At 43.3% G+C, this 20,571-nt stretch overlaps 1 protein-coding gene and 1 long non-coding RNA gene across 5 annotated transcripts in view; one reads left to right on the forward strand and one right to left on the reverse strand.

The window, feature by feature from the left end:
- LOC125927319 (uncharacterized) overlaps window positions 1-20,571 on the forward strand; it is a 37,913-nt gene that overhangs the window by 9,885 nt on the left and 7,457 nt on the right. For both annotated transcript variants that reach the window (XR_007459298.1, XR_007459297.1), the window contains exon 2: window positions 18,906-19,257. This is a non-coding gene — a long non-coding RNA (uncharacterized LOC125927319). The remainder of the gene's footprint in view (window positions 1-18,905; window positions 19,258-20,571) is intronic.
- NPEPPS (aminopeptidase puromycin sensitive) overlaps window positions 19,083-20,571 on the reverse strand; it is a 96,007-nt gene continuing 94,518 nt past the window's right edge. For all 3 annotated transcript variants that reach the window (XM_049637485.1, XM_049637483.1, XM_049637484.1), the window contains one exon: window positions 19,083-19,235. In XM_049637485.1, coding sequence (XP_049493442.1) covers window positions 19,083-19,235 — 153 coding nt within the window. The remainder of the gene's footprint in view (window positions 19,236-20,571) is intronic.

Below are 20,571 nucleotides of genomic sequence, written 5' to 3' on the forward strand. Positions count from 1 at the left end.
TCATCCACAGGGTACTAGTGCTCCCATCACTTAAGCATTTACGAGGGTTTTGGGGGCTCTGTGTGGGGAACCAGGGGCAGATACCAACAACATGTTTTTCCCTATTATCTCACATTTGCACATTTTGTATGCACATATCTATCTTTTTCCCCTGTTGGGCCCTAACTCAGAGTTGCTCAGTTACTACCGATACTTTGAGCCTAATAATTATTTGTTGGGTGGGGGGGGGAACCGTCCTATGCACCGCAGGATTTTTTAGCAACATCCCTGGCTTTTACCCACTAGATGCCAGTAGCACACCCTTCTTGAGTCATGACAATCAAAAATATCTCCGGATATTTTGCTTGATGGTCCCTGGTGGCAAAAATTGCTCCTTGCTTCACCGCCCTACTCCATCCGCACCCCCCCCCGCCCCCCGTGCCGCCCTGGCAACTGAGAAACAGTGCTATAGCTTCCTGAGGTCAGAGTGTATGTCTTATAAATTCCTGTATTCCTGGTCACCTGGGTGGCTCAGTTGGTTAAGCGTCCGACTTTGGCTCAGGTCGTGATCTCACGGTTCATGAGTTCAAGCCCCACATCAGGCTCTGTGCTGACAGCTTGGAGCCTGGAGCCTGCTTCGGATGCTGTGTCTCCCTCTCTCTCTGCCCCTCCCCTGCTCACGCTCTGTCTCTAGCTCTCTCAAAAATAAGCATTAAAAAGAAAAAAAAGAATTGGACACTCAACCGACTGAGCCACCCAGGCGTCCCAGTGCACATTTTTATTGTCCAGACAGTATCATTGTCTCATGAAAATAATAGCTAACGTTTATAAAGTCCTTACTATTTTTATTGTTCTAAGCTCTTCACCTGTATTCACTTAGTCCTCATGACAATCTTAGGAGATGAGTACTATTATTATGCCCTTTCTATAGTCAAGAAACTAAGGCTCTAAGAGGTTAGAGCTCAAGGTCACCTAGGGAAGTGACACCTCAAATTTGAACTCAGGCAACAGGCAATCCAGTGGAGATTCTGGGTTCTAAACCATTTTTCCACTGCTTTAAAAAAAAAATTTTTTTTTTAATGTGTGTGTTTGAGAGAGGGGCAGATAGAAAGGAAGACCGAAGATCTGAAGCAGGCTCTGTGCTGACAGCAGAGAGCCAATTCTGGGCTTGAACTCAGGAACCATGAGATCATGACCTGAGCTGAAGTCAGACGCTTAACCGACTGAGCCACCCACGCACCCCTCTATCTACTGCTTTTAAATATACACACAAAAAAAATCAACCCACTTAAAAAAAAAAAAAAAAAGCTGGACATTATCCATCTGCCTACAGAATTTGCATAGGCAAACACATGATAAAAATAAAATTTTCTGTTCTGCCTTTTTCACAAAACATGATACAGCAAAGCATTTTTGCCATGTTGCTAAAATCTAAGTTGTTTGAATGGCTGCATCATAACCAGTCCCTTCTTATTGGGCACTTTGGTTGTTGTTTATATTTTATTTGAGACATAATCAAATAAATGTATTTTTTACAGTATAATTTACATGTAATAAAGTGCACCCATTCTAAGGGCACAGTTATCAAACTGTTCTGATAAGTGTATAAACCTATGCTCCCACCAGTACAGTCACAATACAGAACTTTTTGTTTATTTTTGAGAGAGTGTGTGAGCGGCAGAGGGGCAGAGACAGGGGGACAGAGGGTCTGAAGCAGGCTCTGTGCTGACAGCAGAGAGCCCAGTGCAGGGCTTGAACTCACGAACCGTGAGATCATGACCTGAGCCGAAATCAGGAGTCCGATGCTCAACCGACTGAGCCACCCAGGCGCCCCAAAAGTTCATTCCTTGTCATTGCATTACAATGTATGGATATACAGCACGGCCAGAGCCTCTGTTGTGGCTGGCCCAGGAAGGAACAGAGGAGAGAGGTCAAACGGGTTTAGGATTGGTTAGTTTAACAATTTCAGTGGGCCCTGGGTCATACGGACTGTCTCTAATTGTCTGCTGTATGGCCTCAGATGATTAGGGCAGAGGAATAGTGGCCCCTGTGGGAGCAAGGTAAAGTAGGTAGTTGAGGTAAAGGTTTTGGATTGGTTGGCTTGTAGATCAAAGGTACACTGGCAGGAGGATAGTTTACTGTGTCTAAGAATTGGCTAGCCTGGGAGGGGCAGTCTGTCCAGAATCAGCAAGGCCCCGAGATGTCAAAGCATCAGGAAATGCTTGAAACAAAACAAAACACGATGAATACACCTTCTTAAAGGGTTAATCTAGAAAAACTCTGAACTCTGGGATGCTAAGCATAGCTTAGGCAAAGTACTGTGCTGAAAAACAGGGAATTAGGTAAAGACGACATAGGGGATGGTGAGACCTGGCCCCCTTGTCACCAAGGGGTAGGCCAAGCTAATGGCCTACCACCAGTAGGCTGGAGGATCTTTCTTTGGGAAGACTGACCAGCCCAGGAGGACATTCCTGTGGACACTATATTCGTTTCCTAGGGCTACTACTGTGAGCAAATTACCAAAAACGTTGTGGCTTCAAACAAAAGAAATGTATGCTTCCACGGTTTGGGAGGGCAGAAGGTTGAAAGCAAGGGATCAGCAGAGCCATGTTCCCTCTGGAGGCTCGAGGGAGCATTTCTTCCCTTGCGTCTTCGGGCTTCCGGGGTTCCAGGCGTTCTCTGGCTTGTAGATGCAACCGTCTTCACAGAACTTTCTCCTCTCCTCTCTGGGTCTCTTGCAGACACTTGCTATTGTATTTAGAGCCCACCCAGATAATCCAGGATGGTTTTATCTCAAAGTCCGTAACTGACAGCGGCCAAGATTGTTTTTCCAAATGAGGTCATATTCACAGGTTGTGGGGATGAGGATATAGACATCTTTTTGGGGGCCCAGCGTTCAACGCGTGACAGGTACTAAGAGCTGAGAGTCCCCAGTGAAAATTAGCCCTCTATGGTAATGCTCACCAACTGAGAAGCCTGTTTCGTGAACTGTTTCATGAACACGAGACTTTCAGACAATTTTAGTGCCTGTCTTTTTTTTTTTTTTTTTTTTTTTTTTGAGAAAGCGCATGTAAGTGGGGGAGAGGGAGAGAGAATCTTAAGCGGCTCCATGCTGAGCACGCTGAGCACAGAGCCTGATGCGGGGCTCAATCCCACAACCCTGGGATCATGACGTGAGCCAAAATCAAGAGTCAGACGCTTAACGGACTGAGCCACCCCAGGTGCCCCTAGTGCCTCTGTCTTAATCATGAATGCACTGTCAAGGATCACTAGGTAATTGAAGAAACTCTAACGTGAAAGATAAAAACCAAACAGATAAACAAGATAAAGGGAAATCAGAGTATACAGAAATGGCACAGAGAACAGAACAAAACAAAATCTTAACGTAAAAAAAAAGATGCCGGGGGGGGGGGGGGGGCGCCCAGGTGGCTCAGGCCGATAGGTGTCCGACTTTGGCTCAGGTCATGACCTCATGGCTCCTGAGTTCAAGCCCCGCATTGGACTCTGCGCTGAAAGCACAGAGCCTGCTTGGGATTCTCTCTCTCTGCCCCTCCCTGACTCAAGCTTTCTCTCTCAAAATAAATACGTTTAAAAAGAATCTTCAAAATATGAAACCAAGAACTTCAATCAAAGTGTTGGGGAAATATTGAGGAAATATCCTTTTTTAAAAAAAGCCAGAAAATAGAGGCATGAAACGATTTTTATTTTTTCAAATGTTTGTTTATTTTTGAGAGCGAGAGTGCGCGTGCACGGGGGAGGGGCAGAGAGAGAGGCAGACAGAGGATCCAAAGCGGGCTCTGTGCTGACAGCAGAGAGCCAGATGTGGGGTCAAACTCACAAACCTGTGAGATCATGACCTGAGTCGAAGTCGGACACTTAACCGAGTGAGCCACCCAGGCGCCCCAACATGAAATGATTTTTAAAATTAGCCCAGGAGGACTAACTAATATGCAGCTCAGAAGAGTTATAGAGAACAATGGAGGGAAAGCAATCATTGAAGGAATAATTTAAGAAATCATCTATCTCAGAACTGAATGGCCTAGATCTCCAGAATAAGAGGCCCACTGAGTGCCCAACATAATGGATGAGAAAGAAGTTATGACATTTCAGATCATTGAGTAAATAGAGGAAGGTTACCAGAACCTTCCAGAGATTTAAAACAACAACAGGTCACGTTCGAAGGAACAATCATCAAAATGGCAGGTGCTGTTCATCAGCCATGCTGGAAGGCAGTGGAGGAACACTTTCCAGTTATTTATGACCTGTGGTTTTACATATTAGCCAAATTCCAAATTCAGTAAAGTAAGCACCTTTTCAGACATGTGAAATCTTACAACCCTTACTTCCTACCCGTGGATGCTTTCTCAGGAAACCTCTTGGAGGATGTGGTACATCAATATGAGAGAATCAACCAAGAAACACGTGATCCTGGAAACAGAATATTCGACACAGGTGAGAAGTGAAGAGAATCCCCAAGATGATGATGATGAAGGGAAATCCCAGGGTGACAGGTGGCTTGGCAACAGGCGTAGAGAGTAATCAAAGATTGGGGCAGGAAGACAGAAGGCCCCAGAAAGGATACCTCCAAGAAATAAGATGAAAAGAGTAGAAGGAAAATTTACACTTTTTGTGATGGCGAAGAATGAATTCATTAGAGGGACATGGAAAATGAAACAAATAGAAATGTATTTGTTTTCATTAATAATTAACTCCAGGAAAGTTAAAAGAAAAAAAAAAAAGCCCTGAAAAAGAAACAAAGCTTAATCATAGTCGACTAAATAGCTTGGCTGTGAATAATATTTATGGAGGCATGATTGTGTAAACAGAGAGTATCGATCTCTACCAACCCCAGCATGCATGGCCTTTCTTCCTTGCAGACTGCATTCCAGCCAGCAGGAAGTCTCTTTGCTCCAGGTATCCCGGGGTTTCTTTTGGTTAAACAGGAAATGAGTTCGTTAAATTCAGTTAGTAAATTAATACATTCACAAATTAAATTGTTGAATTAAAATGGCTGTAAGAAAATTGGGTCTAAGCAAAAGGCTGTGGACAAAAGTATACACACACACACACACATTTTTTTCTTTTTTAAGCTAAACACTTGGAAGAGATCGTCTGAAGCTTTAAATTTATATTCTGCTAACTCATTTGAGAACTTTTAAAAAATATTTATTTATTTATTTATTTATTTATTTATTGACAGAGACAGACAGAGCATGAGTGGGGGAGGGGCAGAGAGAGAGGGAGACACAGAATCTGAAGCAGTCTCCAGGCTCTGAACTGTCAGCACAGAGCCAGACGGGGGGCTCAAACCCACAAACCAGGAGATCATGACCTGAGCCAAAGTCAGATGTTTAACGGACTGAGCCACACAGGAGCCCCTTTTTAAATTTTTTTTAACGTTTATTTGTTTTTGAGAGAGAGAGAGACAGAATGCGAGTTGGGGAGGGGCAGAGAGGAGAGAGAGAGGGAGAGAGGGAGGGAGACACAGAATCCAAAGCAGGCTCCAGGCTCTGAGCTGTCAGCACAGAGCCCGATGCGGCCCTCAAACTCACACTGTGAGATCATGACCTGAGCCGGAAGTAGGAAGCTCAACTGACTGAGCCACCCAGGCACCCCAAGAACTTTTTTTTTTTTAAAGTAAGCTCTGCCCAAACTGGGGCTTGAACTCACCACTCTGAGATCAAGTGTCTCATGCTCTACTACTGAGCCAGCCAGGCACCCCTAATTTGAGACCTTTTGATTTATCCAAACAATATATCACTGTGTATAACCAACCTTCATCCCATTATAGGGAAGATAAGTCATATTTATTTGAATTCCACATATGTTAGACTGACCCTTAACACATTATATTGAAATGTTTTTCTAGTTCCATTTTTATTTTTCCACTAGACTGTGAGCAATTTTTTTTGGCTGTTCTCTATTTGTTTAATTTATTTTTTTAAATTTACATCTAAGTTAGTTAGCATATAGTGCAACAATGATTTCAGGAGTAGATTCCTTAGTGCCCCTTACCCATTTAGCCCATCCCCCCTCCCACAACCCGTCCAGTAACCCTCTGTTTTCCATATTTAAGAGTCTCTTATGTTTTTGTCCCCCTCCCTGTTTTTATATTATTTTTGCTTCCCTTCCCTTATGTTCATCTGTTTTGTGTCTAAAAGTCCTCATATGAGTGAAGTCATATGATATTTGTCTTTCTGTGACTAATTTCGCTTAGCTTAATAATACCCTCTAGTTCCATCCACGTAATTGCGAATGAAAAGATTTCATCTTTTTGATTGCCGAGTAATACTCCATTGTATATATGTATACCGCATCTTCTTTATCCATTCATCCATCGATGGACATTTGGGCTCTTCCCATACTTTGGCTATCGTTGATAGTGCTGCTGTACACATTGGGGTGCATGTGCCCCTTTGAAACAGCACACCTGTATCCCTTGGATAAATGCCTAGTAGTGCAATTGCTGGGTCGTAGGGTAGTTCTATTTTTAATTTTTTGAGGAACCTCCATACTGTTTTCCAGAGTGGCTGCACCAGCTTGCATTCCCATCAACAATGTGAAAGAGATCCTCTTTCTCTGCATCCTCGCCAACACCTGTTGTTGCCTGAGTTGTTAGTGTTAGCCATTCTGACAGGTGTGAGGGGGTATCTCATGGTGGTTTCGATTTGTATTTCCCTGATGATGAGTGTCGTTGAGCATTTTTTCATGTGTTGGTTGGCCATCTGGATGTCTTCTTTGGAGAAGTGTCTATTCATGTCTTTTGCCCATTTCTTCATTGGATTATTTGGTTTTTGGGTGTTGAGTTTGATAAGTTCTTTATAGATTTCGGATACTGACCCTTTATCTGATATGTCATTTGCAAATATCTTCTCCCATTCTGTCGGTTGCCTTTTAGTTTTGCTGATTGTTTCCTTCGCTGTGCAGAAGCTTTTTATCTTGATGAGGTCCCAATAGTTGATTTTTGCTTTTGTTTCCCTTGCCTCTGGAGACGTGTTGAGTAAGAAGTTGCTGAGGCCAAGGCCAAAGAGGTTTTTGCCTGCTTTCTCCTCAAGGATTCTGATGGCTTCCTGTCTTACATTGAGGTCTTTCATCCATTTTGAGTTTATTTTTGTGTATGGTGTAAGAAAGTGGTCCAGGTTCATTCTTCTGCGTGTCGCTGTCCAGTTTTCCCAGCACCACTTGCTGAAGAGACTGTCTTTATTCCATTGGATATCCTTTCCTGCTTTGTCAAAGATTAGTTGGCCATATGTTTGTGGGTCCATTTCTGGGTTCTCAATTCTGTTCCATTGATCTGAGTGTCTGTTCTTGTGCCTGTACCATACTGTCTTGATGATTACAGCTTTGTAATACAGCTTGAAGTCTGTAGACTGTGAGCAGTTTGAAGGCAGGCTCTTGTTCTTTCCTCCATAAGGTTCTGACACCTAACACAGACCTTGGCTTTTTTTTTTAACCTAAGATTTACCTACCATAACCTAACCTAAGTTTGAGATGGTGACCATTTGTATCCAGAGTGTCCAATTACTCACACAGCACTGTCCCATCTGTCCACCCGGCACCGAGATTGGTGTTCTTATCATTATCTCTTCCACCGTCCCATTTCGCAAAACAGGACGTGAGTTCCAGAGAGTGTCTTGCCCGGAGGTCTTCTAAGTCAGTGTTGACTCAGCCTTCTAAGTCAGCCTCTAGGACAACCTGGGTCTCCTGACACCTCGGGATGCACTTTAAATGCTAATTAATTAATTAAAATCGAGGGATTTTTATGTATTATTTTACGTAAATTTTTAAAAGTTGAAGTGTAGCTAGCTGACATACAATGTCGTTTTAGTTTCAGGTGTAAAACATCGTGATTCAAAAGCCTATATACATTAGGCTGCGCTCACAAGGGTAGCTACCACCTGTCCCCCCACAAAACTATTACAGTACCATCGACTGTATTCCCTGTGCTGTGCCTTTGATCCCCGTGACTTATTCCGTAACAGGAAGCCTGTATCTCCCACTCTCCTTCAATCGTTTTGCCCATCCTCCCAGTGATGCATTTAAAAAAAATTTAATTATGGTTTAAAAAATTATCGTCTTGGGGCATCTGTGTGGCTCAGCCAGTTGAGTGTCAGACTCTTGATTTCTGCCCAGATCATGATCTCGTCGTTTGTGAGATCACGTCAGGCTCTGAGCTGACAGTGCGGAGCCTGCTTGGGATCCTCTCTCGTTCCCTCTCTCTCTGCCCCCTCCCCAACTTGTACATGTGCACGCTCTCAAAAATAAACATTAAAAAAAACTTAAAAAAAAAATTTTTTTTAAATGCTGGTCATATAAGTCAGTACTCAGCTCCCGACAGTTTGCAGACAGATCTTCTGATTATTCAGATAAACTGGAAATCTGGATTTTTATGTAAAATGCTCTGATTTTTTAAAAACTGGCGTTTAAATTTCCAAAAAGATTTAATGTGTATTTATTTTTGAGGGAGTGGGGGAGGGGCAGAGAGAGACGGGAGACACGGAATCGGAAGCAGGCTCCAGGCTCGGAGCTGTCAGCACAGAGTCCGATGCGGGGCTTGAACTCACGAACTGTGAGATCTGAAGTTGGACGCCTAACTGAGCCACCCAGGCACCCCATACATTTTCAGGAAGATTGAAAAAGCATTTTATAGGCCAAAGAGAAAATACAAGTTTGCAACCCCTAGCGTGTAATACTGTGGAGCGCTTATGGTAGTCATTTGCCTCTGGAGAAGAATTGTGTCTGATTTGTTCCAGCAGACCTGGGAAGAGGGTTGTAGGAATGGGGCCTAAATCAAATGCCTACACCTGCAGAAGTTCTGCCCTTCTGTACTTGGGTAATAATGTGTCGCAGACAGATAGGAAGTGGCCCCCCATAAATCAACCATTGAGTCCTCCATGGTAGTATATCAATGCCGGTCACACCGGAGAGGTGAACCCCAGGTTTTGCATCCGTTCTGAGGTTTCACTGTACCTCCTTCGCAGACCCTCCGGAAGAATGAGACCTCACAGATTTGGAAAGGTGTTGAGATTTTCCTACACCGTAATGCAGGTGCTAAGTGGGGTAATTAGCTTGCCACGAACAGCTCAGAGGAGTTTAATGTTTTGGAATGATGGCAGTTTCTACGAAAGCTACCCTGGGAGATGCTGGGCCCAAGCGCTGACCGGAAGAAATCAAGAAGAAAGGACGTCTTAGTGGTGCTGCTCTGGTGGGTTTGAGGAGGCAGAATACTGATCTTTTCTGGAAGTGGTGTTGGGGAGTTGGTATGGAGTGGGGAAATACACATGGCCATAAATGGTGTGATCCTGCTCCAAACATCTGAGCTCATCCCTAGGCTTCCTGAACCTCATGCTGGAAATTTCGACCGAAATAAACTTCTGACCTTTCCATCAGTTCCCTTGAGTAAGTCAGGGTTTTATGGATTATTTCATATTCCCACTCAGAAGGAGGGCTGAACTATTAGTTATTTTACTTAAGAAGGCAGCACAGCTCATTAGTGCCACTGCTAATATTCTATCAGTAGTATTCCTAGAATGTTTTGTAACTGACAGAGACCTTTCTCATGCATTGTTCATTTTGTTCCCTGGTGACTCTATGAGGGGGTATTATTTTTCTCATTTTACAGAGGAGGAAAGGGATGGTCTCCCATTGTATTTTACCTAAAGTATTTACCTAAATATTTTTTCTTCCTTTAAATACTCTCTACGCCCAGCGTGGGGCTCGAACTCATGACCCCAAGACTCCACTGACTGAGCTGGCTGGGTGTCCCAGTATAGGATATTTAAAAAAAAATTTTTTTTTTAATGTTTGTTTATATTTGAGAGAGCGTGAGTGGGGGAGGGGCAGAGAGAGGGAGACACAGAATCTGAAGCAGGCTCCAGGCTCTGAGCTGTCAGCACAGAGCCCGACACGGGGCTCGAACTCATGAGCCGTGAGATCATGACCTGAGCTGAAGTCAGACGTTTAACTGACTAAACCACCCAGCTGCCCCCAGTATAGTATTTTTAATATGGCCTAAGTCTCTCCCTAGTCTGGCCCTCGCTGGCCTCTCCAGATTCCTCTTTCATACTTTCCCCAGAGTCCTCTTTGTTCCAGCTCTTCTGGATTACCTTTGGTTCCTTAGATAGGTCAGATTCTTTTCAGCCACAGGCCCATTGCACATGCTATTCCTTCTGCTTAGAACACTTCTCCCTCTCCTCTTTGCCTGGCTAGCAACTACTCATCTTCCAGGCTTGTTTAACATCATTTCTTCATGGGAGCCTTTCCTGAATTTTCGAGCTACATTGGATTCCCTAGTAATGTCCTCTTCTACCGCCCTGCACTTCCCATTCCAAAGATCCATGACACTTAGGAGTAACTCGTTCACTATTTCTTGTTCTTGCTAGATTGTAAGCTCTACGAGGCAGAGACCAAATCTGCCGTATTTAATTCCGTAGCCTCAGTGCCCAGTACAATATCCTTTTATACTGAAAACTTCTGTAACCATTGCCCGATATCTGGACTCCATAGGAAATAATGCATCAGAATCTTTCCTTGAGGGGCACCTGGGTGGCTCATTCGGTTAAGCGGCCGACTTGGGCTCAGGTCATGATCTCACGGTTCCTGAGTTCAAGACTCGAGTCAGGCTCTGCGCTATCAGTGCAGCTTGGGAGTCTCTCTTTCTGCCCCTCCCCCACCCCCTCTCTCTCATTCTGTAAATAAAAAAAAAGAATCTTGCCTTGAATTCTGCCCTTAAGTTCAGTTCTGGCAGGCTTTCCTGATAAGCTTCTTCTGATATTTCCAAAACCAATTTCACTAAGACTTCAGGGTATTTCATTGACCCTTTGATTCGTGATCAAAACACACACGTCCCGCATCACATGGCAGGTCGTGAGGTTAGCACAGTGTCACTGTATTATTTGATGGTTACTGGGAAAGGCTGGTGCTGTCGTCACCTGTCGTGTTGTTTCTCTGATGCTCAAACACCAACGAGAACCTGTGTCCACCACCCTGGGTGGGGTGGTCGAGCGGGGATCACAGAAGATAATATGGATATTCAAAAGCGCCCAGACTATTCCTGTCTCAGGTCTCCCCTTCGTCTGGCGTACACTCGGGTCGTCTGCAGATGGGTGGCACGTTTATTTACTGGAAGCAGGGAGGTATGGTCAGATTAATGGTGACAGTGGAAGAGTAGGAGGTTAACAGCGCTGCGCGGGCTCACGAGGCAGGCACTCGACAGGTAAGCAGGGCCCAGTGGGAGGCACTCACGGCCTCATTTCAACGACTGCCCTAAGCTGAAGTCCCTGCAGGTTGCAGTCTAGGAGAAGGGCATTTTTTTCCTTCTTTTCTCACCCTAAGCCAGCTATATCTCTCCCCATCAAAGTGAAATCCGTCACCATATAACTTCCTAAATCCACCGAAGAGTGGTAACAACCAAAATCTGTCACGAAACACCCAGGCAGCAGTGCATAGGGTTGCAAATGTTAGTTCCAAATATAGTGCCAGTTCACATCTCCAGTGAGGAAAGAACACTGAGTGAATTCATTACACGAACCACTTAAACTAATTGAGCCAGGAGCTTAAAGCCACATTCTTCAAATGTGTGCACTCTACAAAACTGGCATTTAACATCAGGCAGCCAGGCTGGAAAACACTCCCGAGCCAGTGAATCTAAACAAGGAAGAAATGCTCCTCAAGGTATGCACTTGCCAACCGTTAATTTGTGCTCAAGCGATTTCTAGTGATTAGCCTCGTGACTTAGAGCATGACATCAGGGGTCACAGGTCTGAGCCGAGCACACTTAGCTTCCCTAAGGCAAAGACGGACAAAGCTGGGCACCGGTTACAAAGGGGAACAACAAAAGGGGCACAGCCTGTCTTCGTTACTAAAACTAATTAAATGCATACGTTAGGGGGACGCCTGGGTGGCTCAGTCGGCTAAGCACCCGACTCTGGATTTCAGCTCAGGTCACAATCTCGCGGTTCGCGGGTTCGAGCCCCATGGCAAGCTCTGTGCTGACAGTGCTGAGCCTGCTTGGGATCCTCTCCCTTCTCCGACTCATGTCCCCTCTCTCCCAACAATAAATAAATAAACATAAAAAAAAAATGCATAGAGTGTAAAAACATAGCTGGAAGAAGACCTCCCAAACACATCTGTAATCATGACGGTCTCTGGGAGGCAGGTTTTTAAGATGAGATGGTCACTTTTTTTTTTCTTCTTTAATTTTTCTTAACGTTTATTTATTTTTGAGACAGAGAGAGACAGAGCGTGAACGGGGGAGGGTCAGAGAGAGGGAGAGACAGAATCCGAAACAGGCTCCAGGCTCTGAGCTGTCAGCACAGAGCCCGACGCAGGGCTCGAACTCACGGACCATGAGATCATAACCTGAGCCGAAGTCAGATGCTTAACTGACTGAGCCACCCAGGCGCCCCTTCTTTTTCTTTTTAAAATATAATTTAGTATCAAATTTGTTTCCATAGAACACCCAGTGCTCGTTCTTCTTTTTTTTCTTCAAATTTTAGAAAATGAGTATGTATCACATTCCTAAACAGAAATAAAATTTAAAGTGGATAGGGGTTAGTGATACAATGTTCTTAGATGAGTAGCAACGTTACAAGAGGTTGGTAAAGAAGAACATATTATGTAACTATTTGCTACCTTAAATAAAAAATACACTTGCACATACTCCATGTAGAACAGGGGGTCCAGCAGAACTTTCAATGACGGAATATGATCTATACACCTGTGCTGCCCAATACAGCAGCCACTAGCCATATGTGGCTAATAAACACTTGAAACGTGGAACTTAATTTTTAATTTATTTTAATTTTTTTTTTTTGAGTTTTAAATGTCTATTTATTTTGAGAAAGAGAGCGTGAGTCGGGAAGGGGCAGAGAGAGAGAGGGAGACACAGAATCTGAAATAGGCTCTAGGCTCTGAGCTGTCAGCACAGAGCCCGATGCAGGGCTTGAACCCACGAACCGCGAGATCATGACCTGAGCTGAAGTCCGACGCTTAACCGACTGAGCCACCCAGGTGCCCCTACTTTAATTTAATCTTAAATAGCTGCATATGGTTAGAGGCTACTGTATTTGGACACACAGCTCTAGAACCTTCCATCTGCTGGAAAGAAGAGTGTCAGCGGGGCAGGGAGAGTAGACCAGATTTGGTAGGCAAAAGACCTTATAAGTCATGTACTGTTTTGTTATCTTTCCAGTTAGAGATCATCTGTGTACTCTATTACCGGTAGATGAGGGAAGTGAGAAACCCTTGAATGGCCACAGCAATCTCAAGAAAGAACAACACTGGACGCACCACCCTCCCTGGTTTCAAACTCTATTACAAAGCTATGATAATTAAAACAATATGGTATTGGCATAAAAACAGACACGTAGATCAATGAAACAGAATAGACAGCCCAGAAATAAACCCATATATGTATGGCCAATTAATTTATGACAAAGGAGCTTAGAATATACAACAGGGAAAGGACAGTCTGTTCAATAAATGGTGCTGGGAAAACTGGCGAGCCACATGCAAAAGAATGGGACTTGACCACCGTCTTTCACCGTACACAAAAATGAACTCAAAGTGGATTAAAGAATGTAACACCTGAAACCATAAAACTCCTAGAAGAAAATATAGTTGGTAAGCTCCTTGACATAAGTCCTGGCAATGTTTTGTCTTGTTTGTTTGTTTTTAACCTGACACCAAAAGCAAAAATAAGTGGGACTATATAATATTAAAAAGGTTCCTCACACCAAAGGAAACCACTAACAAAACAAAAAGGCAAACTTTACTGAATGGGAAAAAATATTTGCAAGTCATATATAAGGGGCTAGTACCCAAGATCTCTACAGAACTCCTACAACTCCATAGCAAAAAGCACCCCGCAAATAATTCAGTTAAAAATGGGCACACGACCTGAATAGACCTTTTCCCAAAGACAGAGGGCCAACAGGCACATGAGATGATGCCCAGCATCATTAATCATCAGGGAAATGCATATCAAAACTATAACGAGCTGTCACTTTACACCTGTCAGAATGGCCAGAATCAAACAGACAAGAAATAACAAGTGTTGGTGAGGATACGGAGAAAAGCGAACCTTCACGCGCTGTTGGTGAGAATGTAAATTAGTGCAGATGCATAGTGGAAAACAGTATGGAGGCTCTTCAAAAAATTAGAAATAGAAATACCATATGACCTAGCAAGTCCTCTTCTGGGTATTTATCTGAAGAAAATGAAAATACTAACTCAAAAAAGATATGCACCCCCACATTCATTGTAGCATTACTTACAATAGCCACGATAGGTAAACAACCCGTGTCCACCAACGGATCGATGAATAAAGAAACTGTAGCATGTACACATGCACACACACACATCACATGTGCACACACGCTAGAATATTATTCAGCCGTAAAAAGAATGAAGCCTTGTCATTTGTGACAACACGAATGGACCTCAAGGGCATTATGCAAAGTGAAGTAAGTCAGATCGAGAAAGACAAAATACCAAGTGATGTCTCTCAAGTGTGAAATGTTAAAAAAAAAAAAAAAAAAAAAAAAACCAAGCTCACAGATACAGAGATCAGATTGGTGGTTGCCAGAGGCCCCGGAGAGTGGTGGTGAAGGGGGCAGAGGAAAAGAACCAAGTGAGAGAAGGCACTTCTTCACACTCTAAAAGGCCACAGCATGAACTTCATCCTACCACACCCCTTCACACGTCCCACTTTCAAGTGCTCTATTCCTAGAAGCGGAAACTGATCTATCAAGAAAGCAACAACCATGTCATCCATCCTCACTCATGTCAAACGTTTTAAATATTTTGTACTTTTTCTTATAAACTGGTTCTCCATCTCTCCTTCATTGTCTTGTATTATTTTCTTGAGACTTCTATTAAACCATTAGCCATTCAGTTATGTGGCTTTCTTCATCTTAACTGCCTTAGTAGAAGTCTAAATAGTAAGCATTAAGAAGAGAGTATCTGTGGGGCGCCTGGGTGACTCAGTTGGTGGGCATCCACCTCAGCTCAGGTCGTGATCTCGCAGTTGGTGAGTTCGAGCCCCGCATCAGGCTCTGTGCTGACAGGTCACAGCCTGGAGCCTGCTTCGGATTCTGTATCTCCCTCTCTCTCTGCCCCTTCCCCACTTGCACTCTGTCTCTCTCTCTCAAAAATCTAAAAAAAATTTTTTTAAAAGAGAATATCCATAAGATTAGCATATACAATACAAAGTAGATAATCAGCCGCCTAATAGAGTGGGCTGAAATTAAAGTGCAACGTTACACACCTGCACCATTTGTCCAACTGATGAAAATGGTTCAAGTTGGCTGGGGGTATGGGGGGGGGGCAGATGGCTCAGAGGGCCATGCTGGCATGGTCAGCCAAACTATGGCAAGATTTAATTATATTTTTCTTTGGTTGTCATCTTAATTGGTATACAGTATGTCTCCTGTCAGCTGCTGGCAACTTCCCCGAGAAAGCGTAGATCGATAGTAAGCTATGTTCCTGTCGTTAACTCTACCCCAGTGTTGGAACCAGAAGTTCAGTGCTGAAAGCTACACCTGCCAGATACCAGCAGCGGAAATGCAGGACCGAGCAGACTTTTTTTTTTTTTTTTACAAGTGACACGAACAGCCCGATAAACCTTCCCTTCTCTGACCCTGCCATCTATCACATTTGCCATCAAATGTCCTGGTACAGCAACCAATCCTCTGATTTGGTTTCCCAGGGAAGGCAGTTGTTTGGCCTAACATTTTATTACCATCAGGGTCTCCTGTCTCTTGTGCTTGTGTTGGAAACCAAGCACCTTGAGCAGTCTGTGCCTGCTGGGGGCGGTGCAAGAAGGCACGGTCCACCTTGGGTGAATTTCTGCATTATCTCAAAGGAGAAGACAGTCTTATAAAAAAATAAAAATAAAAAAATTTTTTAATGTTTATTTTTGACAGAGAGACCATGAGTGGGGAGGGGCAGAGAGAGAGAGAGGGAGACACAGAATCCGAAGCAGGCTCCAGGCTCCGAGCTGTCAGCACAGAGCCCGACGCGGGGCTCGAACTCAGGGACCGCGAGATCATGACCTGGGCCGAAGTCGGCCACTTAACCGACTGAGCCACCCAGGCGCCCCTGAAAAAAAATTTTTAATTAGCTCTATGTGGGGCTTGAACTCATGACCCCAAGATCAAGAGTTGCATGCTCTACTGAGCCAGCCAGGTACCCCACATTCATCTTTCTTTCTAACCTTCTGATTTCCACTAAAATCTTTAACCAAGGAAAAATCATTAAAAATCTTTAAAGCTGTTGTCTGGATCCAGTCTGACTGTACGACCTTTTAAATGTGAAGACATGACAATTAGTGAGAAGAAAACAGGTTTTAGAGGCTGGTGATCTTGGGCTGACCACTGGTTCTAAGTTGTTTTTTTCCTTTTTTTTTCAAGTTTAAGAGGGAGGGAGAGAGAGAGAGAGAATGACATCACGACCTGAGCCAAAACCAAGAGTTGGACGCTTAACCAACTGAGCCACTCAGGTGCCCCCTAAGTTATTTGTTGTGTAACTCTTTACCTAATTTTTCTGAGCCTGCTTTCTCACCTGTAAAATGAATATATTACCCGATAGGGAGCTACTTGGAAGACAAGCAGTAAATCTAACACCAAAAAGGCTGATTTAAGACCTTTAGAGACCCGTTATCATCAGGACTCTGGTGCCAGAATCAGTCAGGATATTAGTAGAGAACAGAGAACACACTTGAACTAGGTAACTTGATGAAGGTTTAATAAAGGGACTATTTACAAAGATGTGAGCAAAGTTCAGGGGAACCAACAAGGAATAATGGAATGATCCAGAGCTAGAAGGGAATAATCCTTTCCCTAGATTTGAAGGGGCAAAGTGACGGAGCTAGAAGCTAGAGAGGGCTTCTGAACAGGAGTCGTGGCCTTTGGTAGAGGGTCACAGACGACCCATGTGACCTGGGGATGAGGAAGCCTGGTGAATAAATACCCTGAACGTCCTCTCCTCATGCCTTTTGATCTTGAAGGTATTACAAATTGGATCAACACAACCTGAAGTCAGAGGGCAAAGGACCCTGTCAGTGCAGTCCGTGTGGGCCAAGCCCTCCCAGGGCACAGAACGGGATGGGAGCGGCTCTGAAGGGGACACAGAAGACACCCTCCACCACCTGTGCCGCAGCATAATTCAAGCCAATTAACTATTATACACAAAACTTGTATATATGCTGAAAATGAAATTACTTCTTTCTAGAATTTCTGATTGTAAAATGAGAATACTAAGCAGATTTCTTCTCAGTCTTTTTGGTGTCCCTACTTTGCTGGTGCCTTAAGCACATGCCTAGATGGCCTCATGGCCGCCCTGCGTGTGGCACCTGGACAAGAGAGCCTCAAGAAACGGGAACTGGCAAGTGTCAGGTTAACTCCTGAATGCTGACTGATCCAGAATGAATTTAGAAGGACTCTTAGGATTTTTCTGTTTAGGTCTTAGTCATTAAGGAATTCAGAAACTGGATTTTCTTAGACTCAAAAAATCCCATGATAGCAAAACTTCTTATAATCCTAGTGAATGATAGGAAACGCTTGTAATTTCTTATTGAAGAGAATAAAAGAAATCAGGACATCAATTTCACATTGACATTTTTATTAACGCCAACTGTTTTTTAATTATTATTTTTTTAAAACAATAGCACAAAAATGTTTCAAGGAAGCAGTCTCACAATCTGATGACCTTCTGAAATACAGTTAAGCCACACCAAATATGAATTCCTGTTAATAACACAAAAAATATTTTTAAAAAGAAAAATAAAAAGAAAAGGAAAAAGGGAAGAAAAGAAAAAAGGTAGGGCCAGAGAAAAGGAAAGAGGTTTAGAGTTAAAACTCGCTGGATTAGTTAGGTGAGGCTTGTTAGTAGGATACACTGTTAAAGCGAAGAGTGGCACACAGGCTTACAGTTTTTGTTTGAACCAGTTACCACTAATATGCGGCCCCTGCAGCAGTTACCACGGACTTCTTACATGTCCAGAATGAACCAGGAGAAGCCAGTGTTGACACTGTTGGAAAGAGGCTTAACAGTTGGCCTGTCAGACAACTAAGACCGCTGTTAGCAGAGTGACTCCTTCAGGATGGCCTGGCTGAAAACCCTTTCATCTCTATGTCTCACCTATATGCATTTCAGGGTTCTTAAAAGTTATCTTAAAAAAGAAAGAAAAAATAATGTATATCAGTTTCTCTTATTTAATGTGGCTATAAAAGATGTTTCCTTATTATTTCTTTATCTCTAAGAAGGACACCGGGGGTAGGGGGGGGTGGGGGGTGGGGGGGGGGGGGGGGTGGGGGGGAGAACTAGGAGGAGGAAAAACCCAGACCAGGATAGGTTTGGTTTTTTTAACTTTTTTTGTTTTTTTTGTTTTTTTTTTTTTTGGCCAAGGGGGTCACACAGAAGGGAAGGCAAGGAGGAAAACTACAATCCTTGGTTCAGATTGAGTTATGCAGGAAAATATATCTTCCTGATCAGTCCCCATGCCCAAAAAAAACAAAAAAAAAAAAACAAAAAAAAAACAAAAAACCAAAACCCCAAAAACAAAAAACCAAAAAACACTTGGAATTATGCACAGACTCTATGTTATACCAGCTATCAGCCTTTCACGTTTAACCATTCCCAGAGCAATGGACACTACCCTTGGCTTGTAGGCTGCTCGCAGAACCCACTTCACAAAAAATCTTCTTCACCCAGAAGCCTCTAGTTTCCTTTTGGTAGGTTATAAAAACAGAACATCTGTCATTAACAGGAGAGTGTTAAATACTTTTAACCACTGACAAGGCTTCAGGAAGTTTCACAGTTTCGTTATGCTCTATTTTATTACTATCATATTTACATTTTTTATTTTTTATTTTTATTTATTTACTTATTTTTTTGCTGAATTGCTGATTTTCCTTTTTCAATAGAATTTAATTCTGGAGTGTGAGCAGGAACCAGTTAACTACATTCATCGTCCAACCCCCACTGGTTTGAAAGAAGACTCCAAATTCTCGGCATATGAATCAGCTGTTCGGTAGCCCCACCTCATCCCTGCAGCCAAGCAGCAGAACCGCGGTGGCGGCGCTCAGGGTTCACGCCAGGGTTCACGCCGTAGGTGGCGAGGCCTTTCGCTGAAGGAGGTACTGGTGAATGCTCTCAGCATCTCGCTTTAGCCAAGCAGCATTCAGCAGGATATTTTCACAGCACTGCTGGATGGTGCGCTCAGCTGAAGGAGCTGGGTGGCTCTCGAAGAAAGCCTGGTATAAAACAACCCAGAAGGTAGGATCATTACTAGCAATGGTACGAAGTTAGAAGTATCACAGGTCATGAGAAGTTACCCACTGTTCTGTAAAGGATTCAAAAGCTTTAATCGTGAAAATTTACCGCTGCTACTCCCAGGCTAAAAGAAAACAAAGCAGCCCCTTAGACCTGCATACAGGAATTCTTCCCCAAATACATGCTTCAAATCTAATCAAAAGGTAACAAAGAGGCAGAACCTCTGGCCTGTCTTTTAGGTTCATTATCTAGTGGTTAATGTAGGGCTTTGGAATTAGGTTGGGATTCAAATCTCGGTTCGGTCATGTATTAGCCTGTGAGTTTGAGTACATTAATCATTCTGTTTTCTCATTGGTAAGAAACTATTTAGTCCAGAAGTTTAAGAGAAAATCCATAAAAACTGTTAGCACAATACTTGGCAGGCAGAGTCCTTAAGGACGCACACATTCCGGCTGCTTCAAACAGAGATTAATTTGTGAAGGCGATAAGACCACAAAGATTAAATTGCTGCTCCACAGACTCACATCTTTCATACAACAAAACATTTCTGAATTTATTATAATTTATCCAAAGCTTATTGATTAAAGATTCAACAAACTACGTTCCAATGAAGTATACCAAGATTCATAGTAAACAGAGCAACTCTTAAATACCAACCAACGAAAGGATAGGGGTCTTTACTTTGAACCAGTCGTCACAGGTGTAAAGGAAAGAATGACTAATTCATCAGATTAAGTCTAGAACTTTTGGAAATCAATAACCTCGTTCACACAAACAACAATGGCGCCTTCGCTGAGGCTCGTTCTTGGGGCTGGGTTCTTAGGGCCCAAGTACAATACAGAACTGCCCGTCATTCCATCTCCATAAATAGCACCACTATTTACATATAAGAAACCCAGGAATTATCGTTGATTCTTCCTTCTTCCTCTGCCAGGTACATTCACAACACAGAGAAGCCAATCAGTAAATATTTGTTGAATTAAAGATTAACAAACCCAAGCCCTTGAATTTCATAACTCCATCTCCTGAAAGCTACTCTATCATTCTTGCTTGCAGTCAGCATCCCAAAATGTTTCTCTTTCCCATACTGCAGCCGGACTGAAATTTTTATGGTACAAATCACATCAACTCACTCCCCTGTTGACAAGCAGTTCAAGGGCTTTGCACTTGAATTCATATGGCCTCCAAGGCCCTCCAGTCTGGCCTCTACCTATCTTCCCGGTCTCAGCTTGGCCACTCACTGCCTTTCCCCTCCAAACCAGGTATATGTACTTCTCCTTCAGAGTACTTCTATCCTTTACGGTAAAGTAACTGTTT

Source organism: Panthera uncia, chromosome E1 (genome assembly GCF_023721935.1).
Source record: "Panthera uncia isolate 11264 chromosome E1, Puncia_PCG_1.0, whole genome shotgun sequence".
Taxonomy (NCBI): domain Eukaryota; kingdom Metazoa; phylum Chordata; class Mammalia; order Carnivora; family Felidae; genus Panthera; species Panthera uncia.